The 15,473-nt window shown below is 39.6% G+C and overlaps 1 protein-coding gene across 3 annotated transcripts in view; it reads left to right on the top strand.

The window, feature by feature from the left end:
* The window catches only part of ADAMTSL3 (ADAMTS like 3), a 168,953-nt gene that overhangs the window by 107,254 nt on the left and 46,226 nt on the right, over window positions 1-15,473 (top strand). For all 3 annotated transcript variants that reach the window (XR_004081612.1, XM_031055984.1, XM_031055983.1), the window contains exons 8-14: window positions 2,102-2,259; window positions 3,219-3,330; window positions 5,960-6,098; window positions 7,648-7,698; window positions 11,729-11,933; window positions 12,773-12,920; window positions 13,574-13,658. Coding sequence is in view for 2 of the 3 variants with exons in the window: in XM_031055984.1 (XP_030911844.1) it covers window positions 2,102-2,259; window positions 3,219-3,330; window positions 5,960-6,098; window positions 7,648-7,698; window positions 11,729-11,933; window positions 12,773-12,920; window positions 13,574-13,658 (898 nt within the window). In the remaining variant the exon portion in view is untranslated. The remainder of the gene's footprint in view (window positions 1-2,101; window positions 2,260-3,218; window positions 3,331-5,959; window positions 6,099-7,647; window positions 7,699-11,728; window positions 11,934-12,772; window positions 12,921-13,573; window positions 13,659-15,473) is intronic.

Genomic DNA, 15,473 nt, shown 5'->3' with positions numbered 1-15,473 from the left:
AGGAATGCATTCCACCAGAGGTTATCCATTGTGCTGTGCAATAGCTCCTCATCTCCCTGTGTGACACAGGAAAAATCTGAGCAGCAGTTCTGGGCTTCAGTGGTGTCACCTCCAGAGACACAGACCATGGCTCCATAGCTGCACCTTGCAAATAAACACATTATTTGCATCCACATCTAGTGTAGCTCTAATGTAAACGTGTCAGCTCTCTGGGAGTTACTGTCTTGTTAGTTGCTGAACAATATTCTTGGTTTCTGCTTAGAAAAACATCAAAAATGGTTTTTTATTTTAAAAAATGGTAAAAAGACTGTTCAGAAATGCAGCTGAGGTCACCAAAGAAATATTTTCATCATCTTTTTGCACTAGCTGGATTGTAATGCCTTGTAATGTTCTTGTAATGTTAAATCCTAGTTTCGAAAGGATCCTGTCCTCCTAAGCATCTCACTGAATTTATTTTGAGTTGGAAGTACTTAATATTTGATTTTACACTTATTTTAAAAAATGAGACAATAACAGGCACCATTAATTTTTACTTAATTTTAAGCAGCATTTGTGATCAAGCTGTAAGTTTGTGATTTAAGCATGAAGTTTGGGATCAAGGCTTGCAGAAACTTAATTCAAGAATTCTGAGTTCTATATATTTTAAAGGGTTATTTTGTAATGCAATCAGGAAAAGACACTTCCATAAAAATGGCAAACAGAAATATGTAGTAATCATCTAAATACTTATTTTTTCTGGGATTAGTTTATATCTTTGTTCCTAATGGAATGTGTTGGACAGTGGGGCACACTGATTCCCAGAGATTTATGTTTTCTCTTTGACAAAGTACATTTTATTCACCACTAGATTCATACCCTGTGATTAACATAAAGTCATTTCCTAGAAAATCCTTCCTGAAACTTCCTTCCAGCCATGTATGTGATCTTTGTTATACCTATGAGCACAGTGGAACCTAATGCTTAGAAGCTTGGGATAATGGTGGTGTGTTTTCAAGGAGTTTAATTCATTCTGTAATTTCTTTATTCTCTTTGTTTGGGTGCTCCAGAATGCATATTTGTTTAAAAAATATGAAGGAAGAAAGCAGTTAATGATGGATTTCAGCATTCAGAGTATGTTTTCAGTGCAGGTAAAACCAGATGCTTTTAACCTAGATGACTGACTTAGGTAACTTTGTTTAAAGTACCAAAAAAGGCAAGGTAGTGGGAGAAAGAGGGTATTTATATCTCATCAAAAGATTCCTTTTAGCTTGGCCTGAGCTCATCTGAGATTCATGCTTTTCTCATGCAGTGCTCTGGTGGATTGTAACCAGACCAGGGTATTTCAAGTCATGCATCTTGCTGTGCCTCTATGCTGTGCTACACAGAGCCCAGAATTCTACCTTCGTTATGAATATCTTCCTTTAGCTTTGTCCACTTACAGTTCAGTCAGCTTTCTGGAAGTGATTTAATCTTAAAATGCTTCATCTGTCTTCTGGAGGCTGTGGGCTGTTAGTTTAATCTGTTTCCAAGGAGTAGAGAACAATTCAGAAAGGGTTTTCATCACCAGCTGTTCTGGGAAGGGCCGTCCCTGCAGCTGCCCACCTCCTGGCCCTGCTCTTTGCTCACATGGGAAATACTCAAAGCTGAGTTAAGGATCTTGGGGCAGTGATTCAGGTATTGAGGTGAGTGTCAGGTGGGTTTGGCACCGCTCAGGTTTCTCTGGAGACTGACTGCTCAGATTGCTTGGCTTCTGAGTTGCATGGAAGTATGAGGTATTTTCCTCTATACTGATTCTATCAATTTTGAGTTTCTTTCAGCTTTTCCTGCTCAAGCTTTTGCTTATATCAAGTGTTACAGAGCACTTGGTGTAGGAAAAACCATCTCAGAAGTGCTTCTGGTATGAAAGAATAGTTTGTTCAGACAATATTCCTGTGTTGACTTGTCTTGCAATTATCTATCAGCCTGTAATCTGAAGCAGTTAATATTCTCACAGATTCTCTGGGTGTGTTTTTACTGCACATATGCAGCTGGTACTTGCAAGGCAAAGTTATAAACATTACCTTCTGACTTTCTTGAAAACAAAAACCTGTTTAAGTTTACTAATTGCACGTTTCTTCTTTAGTTATAGAGTCAAAAACACTTCAAGGAGAAAAGGGAGAGCACAGTTTCAATGCTCCTGGAACATTTGTCATTGAAAATACAACTGTTGAATTTCAGAAGAGCACAGACAGGGAAATCATAAAGATCCAGGGGCCTCTTGGAGCAGATTTCATTATCAAGGTGGGGTGTGTGAATGTACAAAATATATGAAATTATTGCAAGTACATGCAACACAGTGGTGGCTTCCATCAGCTTGCAGCAATACAACAAAATCTTTTAGCTAGCAAGTAAGAAATCCCAATTACAGTCCAGAGATCATTTATGCCAAGAAAATCCAAATAAATTAAAATGTTATGTGATTAATGTCTTTCCTGTGGTGGGAAGTACCACAGGATCTTTAATGGTAAAAATGGCCAGGATTTTTGTTTTCAATACTGCTGGAAGAGTAACAGTGTGACCTTGAGCAGTGCTAATCCAATTGCAGACTGCCACCTACTGAACCTGAGCACTGCTTCCAGCAGCACCCTCCAATCTCCCTCAGACATTGCTAATCCAGCCACTGACCATTTCCAATCATTTTGAATTGCTTTTCTATTCAGAGCACATGTGGCTTGCATCACACATCAAGATATTTATAAGTAGGAGCATATCAGTATTTGACTACCAAAGGAAGGCACTCATACACTTTGCCATTGGAAGTGACAGAAGTTTCAGTATTATCAGACTGCCTGGCTTTACCTGTCACATTGTAGAAATAGAATTTCAGTTGTTTTCCTTTTGCATCTCCAGTATCATGTGCAGCTAGATTTGCCTGACAGTGTGCTTGGATCACTTTCAGACTTCTTTCTGCAGCAGATTTTAAAATTTTTGCTAACAAAGACATGAACCAAAAGAATACAGTTAAGAACTTTGCTATTTGAGGATAAATAATCAAATAGTCACATTAATGCCTTGAATAATTTGAAAAACAAAGCACATTCAAGTGTTTGGCTATTGGGAACCTAAATTTGATGGCTACTCTAGACTTTCTAGAGGTTTTGTGTCTGTCATCATCTTACTTTGCACTGCTATTATGCATGAACTCTGTTTTAAAATGGCATGAGCAGTGTAAATGTGTGTTGTAATGGAAATTTCTTCAGACCAGGTACTCTGGATCAAAAGAGAGTGTGGTTCAGTTCTTCTTCTATCAACCCATCAGTCACCAGTGGAGACAGACAGAGTTCTTTCCTTGCACAGTGACATGTGGAGGAGGTAAGTAATGTCAATTCTTCAGCAGTGATAACAGCTCAAGATTAAAAGGAGCTGATTTACAACCTTTGTTCTGCATTTTTAGTGATTAGATGTTTGTGTTTCTCTGCACACTGGTAATTCCTCAGCAAAATAAATGACAGAGCAGCAGCTAGGCTGGTCAAGCTGGTATCAGCGCAGGGGTTTTTACATGTTGTCACTGGAAGTCATGTTTTTCCATAGCTGATGTTCATTTGAGTAAGAACATTGACTAAGAAGTAAAAATGCAACATTCAAAATGGAAAATTGCAACTCATAGTGGATATGTGGGGAAAGTAAGCAAAGAAACATGATGAGATTTTAAAATAAGAATAATCAAGAGGTGAAGTATTTGTGGCCTCAGTAGTATACCTGAGGGTGAGTTTTAGAACATTTAGTTGAGGAATTAGTTATACAGAAAGCAGAATAAGTAAACAGAATTTAAAGAACATCTGCTATCAGTACCTTTGGCTGTCTGATTTTAGACATTTAGTCCTGGTGGTGGCTAGAGCAGCACATGTGGTATTGTAGCATCTACTCCTGATTTAAGCACTGCAGCTTAGATGAAGTGTAGCTTCATTCTGCTTATCCAGCCCAGCCCACAGCCTGTCATGTCTGGTTCTGCAAAAAAAGTATGAGCTCATGGTAGGAGGAGTGTTTGACACTGCAGATAGCAGCTTCCCTTCAGCTAGCATTTCCCAGGTCACCTGGAAAACAGAGCAGGATGCTGGTGATACTGATACAGGGATTTTCTGGAGAGTGCAAATGTGGTTTAAATAGTTACTTGGGGCATGAATAAAGAGAGTGAGAGATGTTTAAAGTACAAGCAGAGTCTGGGGATCTTTTGAAGGACCATCCATTTTGGCATTTGCACCTCCCTGTGATCTGAAATGCAGACAATGTATGTGTCTGATATGCAGTCCCACAGGAAACTACTGTATCTTATGAGATACTTGGCCTCATGAAGTGTGATCCTTGCTGGAGCTGTGAGTGGCAATGCATATCCTCTGATGATTCCATCACACTGTGTTTATAATTTTTTTTCCTTAACTTGTCTGACAAGGGAAGAAGTATAAAGCATCACAGTTACTTTTGAGGACTGCATGTAAACACTGGATACCCCAAGGGAGATATTTACCTTCAAAAGTATTGGCTCAAATCCAGCCTTATTCAGACTGCTGTTATGGCTTGAAAATTATAGCTACATGTCAATCTCTTTGAAACCATCCAGGGTGTTCAAAGCCCTGCTTTGTGGCTGCTTGCCTATGATATAAAACTGGTACCTTTGTCAGAGGGGCTTGGCAGTCCTCAGGGAGGACAGGAACTGAGGAAGCACAAAAACTGAGTTGCTCAGTCGTGACAGTAGTGGTGTTAAGAATGGCATGCAGGGAAGTTGTATTGCAGCTGCCTGGCTTTAACCTGTTATCTTAGATTTATCTGGATTTAATGTCCAGATTGTCTGTTTGGCATCTGGTACTGGCAGTGAAAGAAAAGGTTCCTCACAACAGAGATTTGGAATTAGTGCATTGCCATTCCTCACTTGGATGCTGGCTCTATCTTTAACTCTGTAATGTCCATTTGTTGGAAGGGCCATCTCAGAAAGCACAGTCAAACTTGAATGAGCAAGTGTTCAAAAATTGTTTCTCTTGTTTGCAAGTGACATTTCTTCTGGGTCCTTTCGGTACGTACAAGAACTGAAACATAGATGCTGTGAGCACTGGAACTGCTTAGTTCTTTATGGTTATCACTCTCATGCATGATGACACTTTGGATCAGCCAAGAGACACACAACTGAAGCCACTGATACATGATACTTAGCATTTTCAGTAGGCACAGGGACTTGTGCTGTTAGTTTGTTGACTCAGTTTGATTTTAATTCTTGTGGTCTAGAACTTTTTTTCTTTGCACATACCAGAACATCCTCCTCTCCTCAGTTTAAGTCCAAGTAAGCTTTTTTGAATGAGTCTTTTTTTCTTAGCCAAAAAATAACCTAGTGGTTTATAAAACCCAGATCCCTTCTTGCAACCAGTCTCCACACATATTTTATTATTTGTTTTTCACCGAGTTGTTAGTTCAAGTCTTCTTTTGTTGGCTCTTCAACTCGGAATGTTCTTGAATCTATTTCTTGGTTTTCTACAGTTCCTTAGCAATGTTTTTGGATCCCATCTTCAATTCCTCTGGCTTTCTGTCTCAAGTATTTATTTCTTTTAGCATGAATGACTGTTTAATATAGCTCTCCAACATACTGGTAACTCCTCCTTGGAGGAGGACAATTATACATTGTGGAACATGTACTAGAGCCATATGGCTTCATAGTTTTGCTTTCTGACAGGTGAGCTGGTGCAGTACAAGTATTTCTGCATCAGAAGGAAATATGTGTGCCTCTACTCTTAGAATATTAGTAGAATAAAGAGCTGGAAGCTCATTTAGTGTTAAGACAGGTTAATATAACTGCTGTGCTGAATTGCCTTAAATGAAGGTCTGGTTGTGCATTTCCTTTTTCCTTGTTTAAAAGCAAACCAAAAAAGAGTAAGACAGAAAATTAATTCCATGGGGAGAAAAAGCTGTCTTACTTTATCTCCATTAACAACATTTAACTTTGCTTCTGCCCTAGGTTATCAGCTCAATTCAGCTGAGTGCGTGGACATTCGTCTGAAGCGTGTTGTTCCTGACCACTACTGCCATTATCATCCAGAAAACAAGAAACCAAAGCCCAAGCTGAAGGAATGCAACATGGATCCCTGCCCTTCCAGGTCTGTATGGCAACTAAATTTGTGTGTGACACAGGCAGTTACTAAGGAAGCAGGAATTGTATTTACTTAATTTCAATTCTTTTTATCTTTAAGGCTACTTAATCTTGGTTGGTTATTGCATGTGTTAAAGGCTGATACCTCTGCCAGTAGATGTGTGGCACTTCTTCAGTGTTGCAGAATAGAAGATTTTGCTCATAGAGAGATATTGTAAAAATCAGTTTGCTGAAGGGCTAATTCTACTTTGTCTGTTGCTGAGTAGTACAGCACTAGTGTGAGGCTGTGTGAGAAGGACAGAAGGTTTGCCTACTTTCAGATTTATTGATGCTGCCATTCAGAACATCTCAACAGCCAGACAGAAGCTCCAGTCAGTGCAAGTTTTACATATGGTTTAACTTGGTTTATTCATTTGCCTACCATAAAAGTTTGGTTCTTCATTGGTACTGTAGTGTTGACAATTTAATAATTGAAGCTTGGGTCTATTTGTTTGGGTTTTTTAAAACTAAGCATTAAAAAAAAATCATTCCAAGTAAATATCCTTTGGTACAAACGCCACAGGATATTAGTGCCAAATTGTAAAGGCTACAGTACACATAAATTGTATTGAATTGCACCACAGTATTTCAAACTAACTTTTGGATTGTCTGGTGAGGTTTCCTGGCTGTGCTAAAGAATCTTAAAATAACATCACAGTATCAAGTCCCAGAACCTCACATTAATATGCCAGCTGGCTGAGCTAGAGTTATATGCAAGAAAAGGAAACACTCTCAATGGATTTCATTTCCTATAGCTAAACTGTCCATTTCCTTTCATTCCTGTTGAACGTAATCGTTGATAGTGACCTCTAACAGTTATAGATGTGCAGACTTTCAAGAGTTTTTCCTGGAGAGTTGATCACTGTATGAAGCAGAAAGACTTCAGTAATGCTTGATGGCAACGAGTGCCAAATGTTCCAAAGCTGGAATGGGAAAATTAGGGGAAAGAAAGGGTGTAATTATATTTTACCTTGCAAATTTAGCTTACACAGTCAGGAAAAGGAAAGTACTACTGGGTATAATACCATATTTCCTAGCATTGGAAGTAAAGCTTTATGCCTGCTCTGTTCTATGCAGTTCAAACAACTCTAGAAGGGTCCTAAGCAGCATTCAGAACCTATCTAGGATTAATCTTATGATGTATTTATTTCACTGACACTCATGTCCCTCAGCAGTCTTTGTTACAGATACACATATGTGAATATTTTTTTATTAATGAAGTAACACAGACCTAAAGGGTCACCGATAGTAAATTTCTTTGCTGGAGGCTTGCTCATTTAATATTTTATGGTGGTATGAAATAGAGAAGTTATATGGTGAATAGTTCTTTATCCATGCAGAAAAGGTAAGATTATACAAGTCATAAGGTTCACCATAAGGCTCATGTGTAATCAAGTAAGATTCCTGCATTTCACATTGGGAATTGCTTACTTCAAGCATGATCACATAAAAGTATGTACTTGATGTACAGTCTTGGGTATGAGAAGTAATGATGCAATATTTATTTTTTTTGACAGTGATGGATTTAAAGAAATCATGCCCTATGATCACTTCCAGCCACTTCCTCGGTATGTATAACCAGGATAGCATATGTGTCAGCTTTAGCACAATTTCACTGCAAATATACTGCTTCGATGCTAAGATAATGGACATATTTTGAGGTTTTTTTTATACAGGAGGGTAAGTTTACAAGAGTCCTGTAAACATCTCTGAATCTTGTGATTTATTTTAGTGTGCTCTGGATGATTAGCTTAACAGTCAGAGGTTAATATGCTCTTCTTGAAAATACCAATGTGAAGTCTTTAAAATAAACAGTTGGCCCCCTCAGCCTTCTCTGGCTGTAGTGCTGAGAAGATCATCATCTTTAAACTGCATGTATGAATTCTTGTCTTGAAAGGTTTTTCTTTTGACAGTGTATGAGATTTTATAAAACAGACCTTGCTATGTATAGGATTCTGGAAATTCTTTTTCTCTTGAGAGATCTGATCCTTCTCCTCTTTAGATCTACAGACTATTTATTGACATCAAAGATGACACATCACTTTCAAAATACAAAATTGTTGAAATATCTGTTTCCTTAAATTAGGGCATCAGAGAACAGTTTGTTACTTTTTTTTCCTTTTTAACACCTGAATCAGTTACAAGGATTTAAAACTTCTCAGGAACCCTTAGATGTTTCAGAAAGAATGTTAGGATTAAACAGTATTGAGTCACATTTGCTTTTAATGTAAAGAATTATAGTTGATGAGTTAGTTGCATATTTATGTGAGTTGAACTTCTGCTTTATTATGTCATGTAATGAATAATATGTATTTTTCTAAAGAAGTAAAGATATGAAGTAATAAGAATGAAATCATAGACTTGCACAGCTTAGTAGAGCTACTGATTACAGCTGATATAAATGTCATAGTTTATTTCTGTAGCAATTTGTCCTTGTGGATCTGCTGTCCTGTGATGTACTTTGGCTTTCATGCATAGATGGGGATTTTTTTTCCTCTATAGCTTTATCCTGTAGAGTCCTCTAATTATATTCTGTGTCTTTCCCTTTCCATTTCTTCTGCCAATGCCTTTGTACTTCAGATCTCTCCTGGAACTCAGCTTAATGTATCTACAGGAGTATTTCATCTTCTGAACCACTTAGGACTTGGAGACCACTTGGAAGAGAAATTTAATCCCTCTTTCTGTGCTTTGCTGTGCTCAGCACGTTTGCATGACACTGTGGTGAGATAGATTATGTCTGTGATAAAGCTGTGGGCAGGATCTCTTATTTCAAACACTCAGAACTACCGGCAGAGTCCCACCTCATTTCAGCACCTCGGTGTGCTCTGTCAGAAAGCATCATGGTCTTCCTGGGTGATGCTTCAGAGGAAGGACTGTAAAACAGCAGGCAGCCAAGCAGGGCTCAGAGCTGGTGCCAGCAGGAAGGAGAGAGGAAATGGGCTGTCTTGTACTGGGAGGGCTCGTAAGGAAACACCACAAAGACAGAAACACCCTTTCTTGCAGGAATTGCTAAAAGAAAACAGCAGCTGAAAGTTTGTTTACCTGCATGAGGAGATGACTCTGGTCCAGTGTGGGTGCAAGTCTTGCTTCAGTGCAGCAGGATTTGTCTGTGCTGTTGCCTGGCAAGGAGCTGGAATGCATTACCCTGTGCTGGCTCTGCTTTCTCCTCTTTTCTTACCTGTTTCTTGCATGCTGACCCAGGACTGTTCTTGCAAAGCAGGTGGAAACCCCAAGTCCTGGATGCAGACTGGAGCAGAGCTGTGCAGACTGCTTCACCTCCAGCAGCAGTCCTTCATCTCACCTCCTCCATAACACCAGGGCCATGTGCAGGCTGCCTGGCAGTCCTGTGGAGTGCACCACTGCTTTCCCATTCACATGAGGAAGTTGTGGGAAAGTCGTGGCGCACACCACAAGATCTTGAAAGGGTTCTCCTGTGGCTACAGTTGTAAATGCCCCACTGAAATATTTTTACAGATGGAGAATTCTTTTGAAATAAATAGAAAAATTTCCCAGGATGAAAATTTGCTTTTAAAGCTTTTGGACTGCCTCCATTTATTTCAGACTTGTTGGACTGTTGAGGATCCCTTGACAGCTGTGGGTTCTGGAAAGTATCTCCTTGACTGCTTGCCCAAGACCCCCCTTTTCCCCAGTAGCCATGGACCTCACTCCATCTTGAAAATTCTTGTGGGAGTAAGAGATCTGGAGTGTGTTTGAAACTGATGAGATAAAGAAAAACAACTATAAAACTTCACACTATAAACACTTGCAAGCCTTATATTACATACAGCACAGTGAGCCTTACATTTATAAATCCACGAGCTGCTAATTCATGAAATAGTTAATTTCTCTTTAGTTCCTGATTTTTAAAAAGAAAATTAGTTAACACTGGCCATTCCTTTAAGTCAAAGAAGAGTGTAACTCTTGCTCTTCAATTGCATTTTGTTATTGTGATATGACATCAGTATCTCAGCACATAGCTTTATTCAGAATGCTTTTGAGTGTATACTCCACGGTTGATGTCCCTGGCTTGCTCTGTGTTTCATATTCATTCTTCTGTTGAGCTTAAGCACGATTAATATATTTTTGTAGGCAGCTTAATGAATTGCCTAAAATAGGGAGCGTCTTTGATGTACCTGCTGCATCATAAAAAGTAGATTGCTTAAATTTACCTTTGATTTATTGGCCTTTGCTTCATTGGGTCTGATATTGTAACTTCCTTTATGATAGCCAAGTTGATTACTCTTGATTAATTGATTTTGGTGGGATATTGTAGTCCTTGGTGAGTTCATTGTTCAGAACAAATATAATTATTTTCCTGATCCTTTCTGAGCCTCTGCAGTAATGGAGATAAGGTTTAAGTAACAAGACATTGATGAACCTTAAGATGTACTGCAGGACTCAGTCATTTCCAAGAGATAGATGGTAAAGGGTGAGGAGATATTGTGTGGGGGTCATTGGAACCTACAGACAAATACTTCAATAGAAGCTTGTTATGTCTAAATTTGAGAGGAGCAGGACATTATTGAAGTTTGGTTTTTTGAGACGTAATTGCTTAAATGTACATTCATTCTAAGAGGTAAATGAAACTGAGTTTGTAGCCTAAAAACCTCCATGTCATTCTCACTTCAGATGGTGCAACATTTTCCATCTTTTTTGTAGTTAGGTCTAAGATTGTGGATAGATGTCCATTCTGAAGATATTTCTTCCCAGCAGATTGTTTATCATCTCTCTGTTGGAGGCTACTCCCCAGAGCTCTGCTGATTCACAGGCTTTTCTAATCCTAAATTTTCCTTAATCTGTGCATTGCCCTGCTGCAGGAGCAATCAGCTGAGTGAGCCAAAGCAGCTGAGATGGATGAGCAGCTGCCTTTTGCTTGAAGCAAGCTGGAAAGTGTGAATACAAGGTCGTTCAATGGAATTTTAATGAGGGTGGGAAACTCTTGCAGAACTGCAGTTGTGACCAGCCAAATGGTACCTGCCACAATTTAATTTCATCACAGTCCTTATGGATGAAGGCAATTTGGTATGAAATGGCTGGCTTGACCCAAAGTATTAGAAATCCCATAAAAATTCCTTCAGGAACAGATTTTTAAGGGTAGTCTGAATGATGTGAGCAGTGATGAGCCTGTAAGTAATAACACCCTCATTCAGGGCATCCAGATTTGTCTTTGTCTTTCAGACTTCATAGGATCTTAAATACAGGGGCTTCCTGGTCTCTGACAATGATAATGTGTCATGTGATCATACAAATTAATTGTCGAAAGTATTCAATTTAGATGATTTAGACTATTTGAAAGTAAATTCATTCCAGTATTTAAATTCAGTATATTCACAGTTTCAAACTTATCTATGAGAATAAGAGCTTCAGTTATGTTTTGAAATATACTTACATTAACAGTTCTACTTCTGATTTTGCACGTGAATTTAAGCCTTGAATAATGCAAGGTAGGCCTGAGAGTCAATGTATCTGTATGTGGTAAGAATCCAGCAACCAAACTACCAGTAAGCTTTAATTGACACTAAGGTTGGACTCAATATTTTGCATTTTTAATAGAGGTTAGTGGAATAAGAAAGAGCCTTATGAGGTTTTTTTTTCTAGGTGGGAACATAACCCATGGACTGCATGTTCAGTTTCCTGTGGAGGTGGTATTCAGAGGAGAAGTTTTGTGTGTGTAGAGGAGACCATCCATGGAGAGATACTGCAAGTGGAGGAATGGAAATGCATGTATGCCCCAAAGCCCAAAGTCATTCAGACCTGCAATCTGTTTGATTGTCCAAAATGGGTGGCAATGGAGTGGTCTCAAGTAAGTAGAGAAGTAATTTGGACTTTCAGTCTTGTTTCCTAAAGAAAGCCTCTGGTCTTATGTTACCATGTATTTATTAGCACAGGACTATTAGAAAAGTATAGCCCTGAAAGATAATCAATAGTACTGGGCAAAATTTGCTCTAAGCAGTTCTGCCTGATAATCAAAACATTAATGTGTCTGTGTGGAGCAAAATGCAAATGTAGAATTCCTTGTGCCTGTTGAATTCCTGCTTTGCATGCAGAAGTTAGAGACAGAGGTCAGGCCCCTTTGCAGTCAGGTCATTTATGTCGCAGTTCTTGATAAATGTAGTATTTCACTGGCTGTAATAGTTAAAGGCATGTCTGTCTCAGGGGCTGGCAAGTCTGCAAGGGTGATTTTCCAGCATTCTTACCTTTCATTACAGTAACAATAGCCTAAGCCAGCTTGTCCTGGCTGTGGTTATCTGATACAGTCAGGTAGGCCAGCACTCCTGTAATTCCTTAGTTCATCCAGATGACATCAGTGCCACCAGAGTGTAGAAAATGCAGCTCCCCTGACCCAGCCTTGACTGAAAACCACCACTGTGACAGAGTGCGTTCTCAGTGCACAGCCACTTCTATTTCAGCCTGCTGCCAGCCAGATAAAGCCTCACAGAACCCCAAGAAACCACCTGCATTCCCAAAACTTCAACTTCTTTCCCAGCATCAACCTTTTCCTTATCCACTTAGCAACGCAGGGACAAACTCTTACCTCTCAGTGGGAAAACTTTAGTGAGCCCCTCAGTGCTGCTCGTGCCATGCTGCTGGGCAGCGCTGGCAGTGGGAGCAGCAGGCTGAGGGGCTCTGCTGTGTCCCCAGTGCACGGTGACCTGCGGCCGGGGGCTGCGCTACCGCGTCGTGCTGTGCATCGACCACCGCGGGCAGCACGTCGGGGGCTGCAACCCGCAGCTCAAGCTGCACATCAAGGAGGAGTGCATCGTGCCAGTGCCCTGCTACAAGCCAAAAGGTAACTGGAGTTTCGTCTGCTTCTGTTATTGTTTCGCATTTTTTGTCCAGAGAATTAAAAGCCCCTGGTAACCTTTTTCAGAAATGCCAGAAGCTGGAATTTACTAGGGGTTGGGGTTTTTTTTTTCCAGTTTTGGCAGAAACAAGCACTTTAATTATTGGTGCTAGTAAAAGTGCCCCGCTGATATTTTTTGCTGATAATGTGGCCAGACTGTCATGAAGTGAACGTGCCAACTAAATCTATATAGTCTGGTCAAAAACCAGAATTAATGAGCTTAACACGGGGAGGAGGAGTTGTTCGATAATACTTGAAATGGGAATGAAACTCCGTATGTATCACCTGGGATGTTCTTTTTTGTTTTAAATTAAATGTGTTATCCTGGTGTCAACATTCTCAGTGTGACTCAGCAACTATACTCTAACTATTTTCCTTTTTCCTTCTCCATTTCTGCAAATTTAAAACAAAGAATGGAGCTCAAACAGCATGATGAAATTTTCTAGTAAATTTTGTGTTATTATCTTGTATATCTATAAAAGCATTAGATCAATAAGCAATGTCAGCTGTGAAATTCTGAGGTGATTAATGCTAACATCTACATATTGCTTTGATTTTGGACAAATTATTGAATGTTTTGAGTTTTTGTCCTCTACCAGAAAAAAGTCCTGTGGAAGCAAAATTGCCATGGTTTAAACAGGCCCATGAAATGGAAGAGACCATCACAGTCTCAGAAGAGCCAACGTAAGTACACGGCCTTTTATAGTGAAGAAACATTTCCAGTGTGTTTTGCAGACCTCTGGAATGATTGTTGTTATGCAGTTTGCTTTGACAGTTGGCCCTCCATGGGAAATGAGTCCTGTGGTGAGCTGTTCCTAATTTTACATCTCAGTGACTTTGCTTCTGGAGCTCCTGTTCTGGATGATACACAGCTACACTGTTATAGTGCCCCTATATAATTCAGGAATTCAAAGGGATCTTGATTTTAGCCTGATTAAGCCCTAATTAATGCATGTGGAGATGCTTCAGCAGAAATAAATTAAATAACTTTAGTTTTATCCCGGTCATAGCTGTTACCTCAAGAATGTAGTGGTGGTATTAAAACTTAAGAGGTACTTTGTAGGGTTGCCAGGATTTCCTTGGGGGGTGAGACCAATGCATAAAGTGAGAAAAACCTGCTGATCTCTGTGCTTAGCTGCATCTATGGGGGTAAGTTGTACTATTTTACATGTGTATATGTGTGAAATAACATCTGGATTTTGTGAGTCCTCTTAAAAACTGATGAGGTTAAGCCTTGCAAGTCCTGGGGATGAAATCACAATTTAAATCCAGCTACACTTGTTCCTGACACTTGTATGTTTGGGCATCCACACAATTCCTTATATCCCCTGTGTACATTTCATACACACACACATACACACATTTATTTATATATGTAATATATTCAATATATAGGCATTAAAGTATTTAAGTTTATAAAAAGTATTAGCTTTGTATGTGGTGAGATTTTGAACAGTATTTTATTGCGTTGTGTTGAATTCTGCACATTTTTTAGTAATGTCAGTTTGAAATAATTTAGATGAGCTTAATGAAGTTGCTTTGGATTTATGTTGCTCTGATAGCAGAGTGTACCTTATGCTTATTTTTCTTATTCCATCAAGCTATTCCTGATTTTTGGCACACATGGAGCAACAGGTGTGACCATGAGTAATAAAATCTTTACACCTGCAATGACTCACAGAAGAAACCTCTTGCCAAACAGGTGTTTATATAGTTATGGTGACTGTAGTTTAAACTTTTCACTGCTCTAGCCTCTCATGTCAAGTGTCAACCTACTGTAAGGGGTTATTTCACTCTCCAAAGCAGTGGCCCTGAATTCAGACAGGTAGTAGCAAAGATATAAAAATAAAGTGTGATTGTCAAAGGGGGATGATGCAATCAAATGTGTCTTTTAAGTGTCAGGATAGCAGAATGAAGGTATATGAGGTCACTTCTAGAGAGGATTCAGCATGAAGCTATAAAGAAAATTATCTCTAGCATTACAAAGTCCTGCTGTGGCAACCATGAGCTAATGCAGTTTCTGGGTTTTTAGGATCCTTCAGCATCAGTCTGACAGAACAATCAGGGAGGACTGGCAGGGACACAGCACTGCTGGTTCAGAAGAGATGTAGAATGTAACAGAGCTGAGCTGGAAACTTTGTCATGGGCTGCCTTGTGCCTTGTCCTGACAATGGCAGCAGTTATTCTTCCTTCCCAGCTGTGACCCATAAATTCCCCTGTGGCCTTTTTCTTCTCCACTTACTCTGGAGACTAAGATGTTTTCCATCTTCCATTCATGAGCCTCATCCTGGCCCAAGACTTTCCTTCACAATTTCCAGAAGCATCTTCACCTAAGTCTGAAAGGTTTCTCCAGCCACCTCTTGCTGACTCCTCTCACCACCCCTCTGTGCTGAGGTGCTCTGAGGGGCTGTGCACCCCACTCTGGGCACCCTGGGCTCTGCTGGGACCCAGCTCTAGCACTGTAACCAGATTCCCCATGAGTTTCATTTTACTGTCTTC

Source organism: Geospiza fortis, unplaced genomic scaffold (genome assembly GCF_000277835.1).
Source record: "Geospiza fortis unplaced genomic scaffold, GeoFor_1.0 scaffold171, whole genome shotgun sequence".
Lineage (NCBI taxonomy): Eukaryota > Metazoa > Chordata > Aves > Passeriformes > Thraupidae > Geospiza > Geospiza fortis.
The sequence above is the reverse complement of the archived record's forward strand: the minus strand, read 5'-3'. Positions and strand labels throughout refer to the sequence as shown.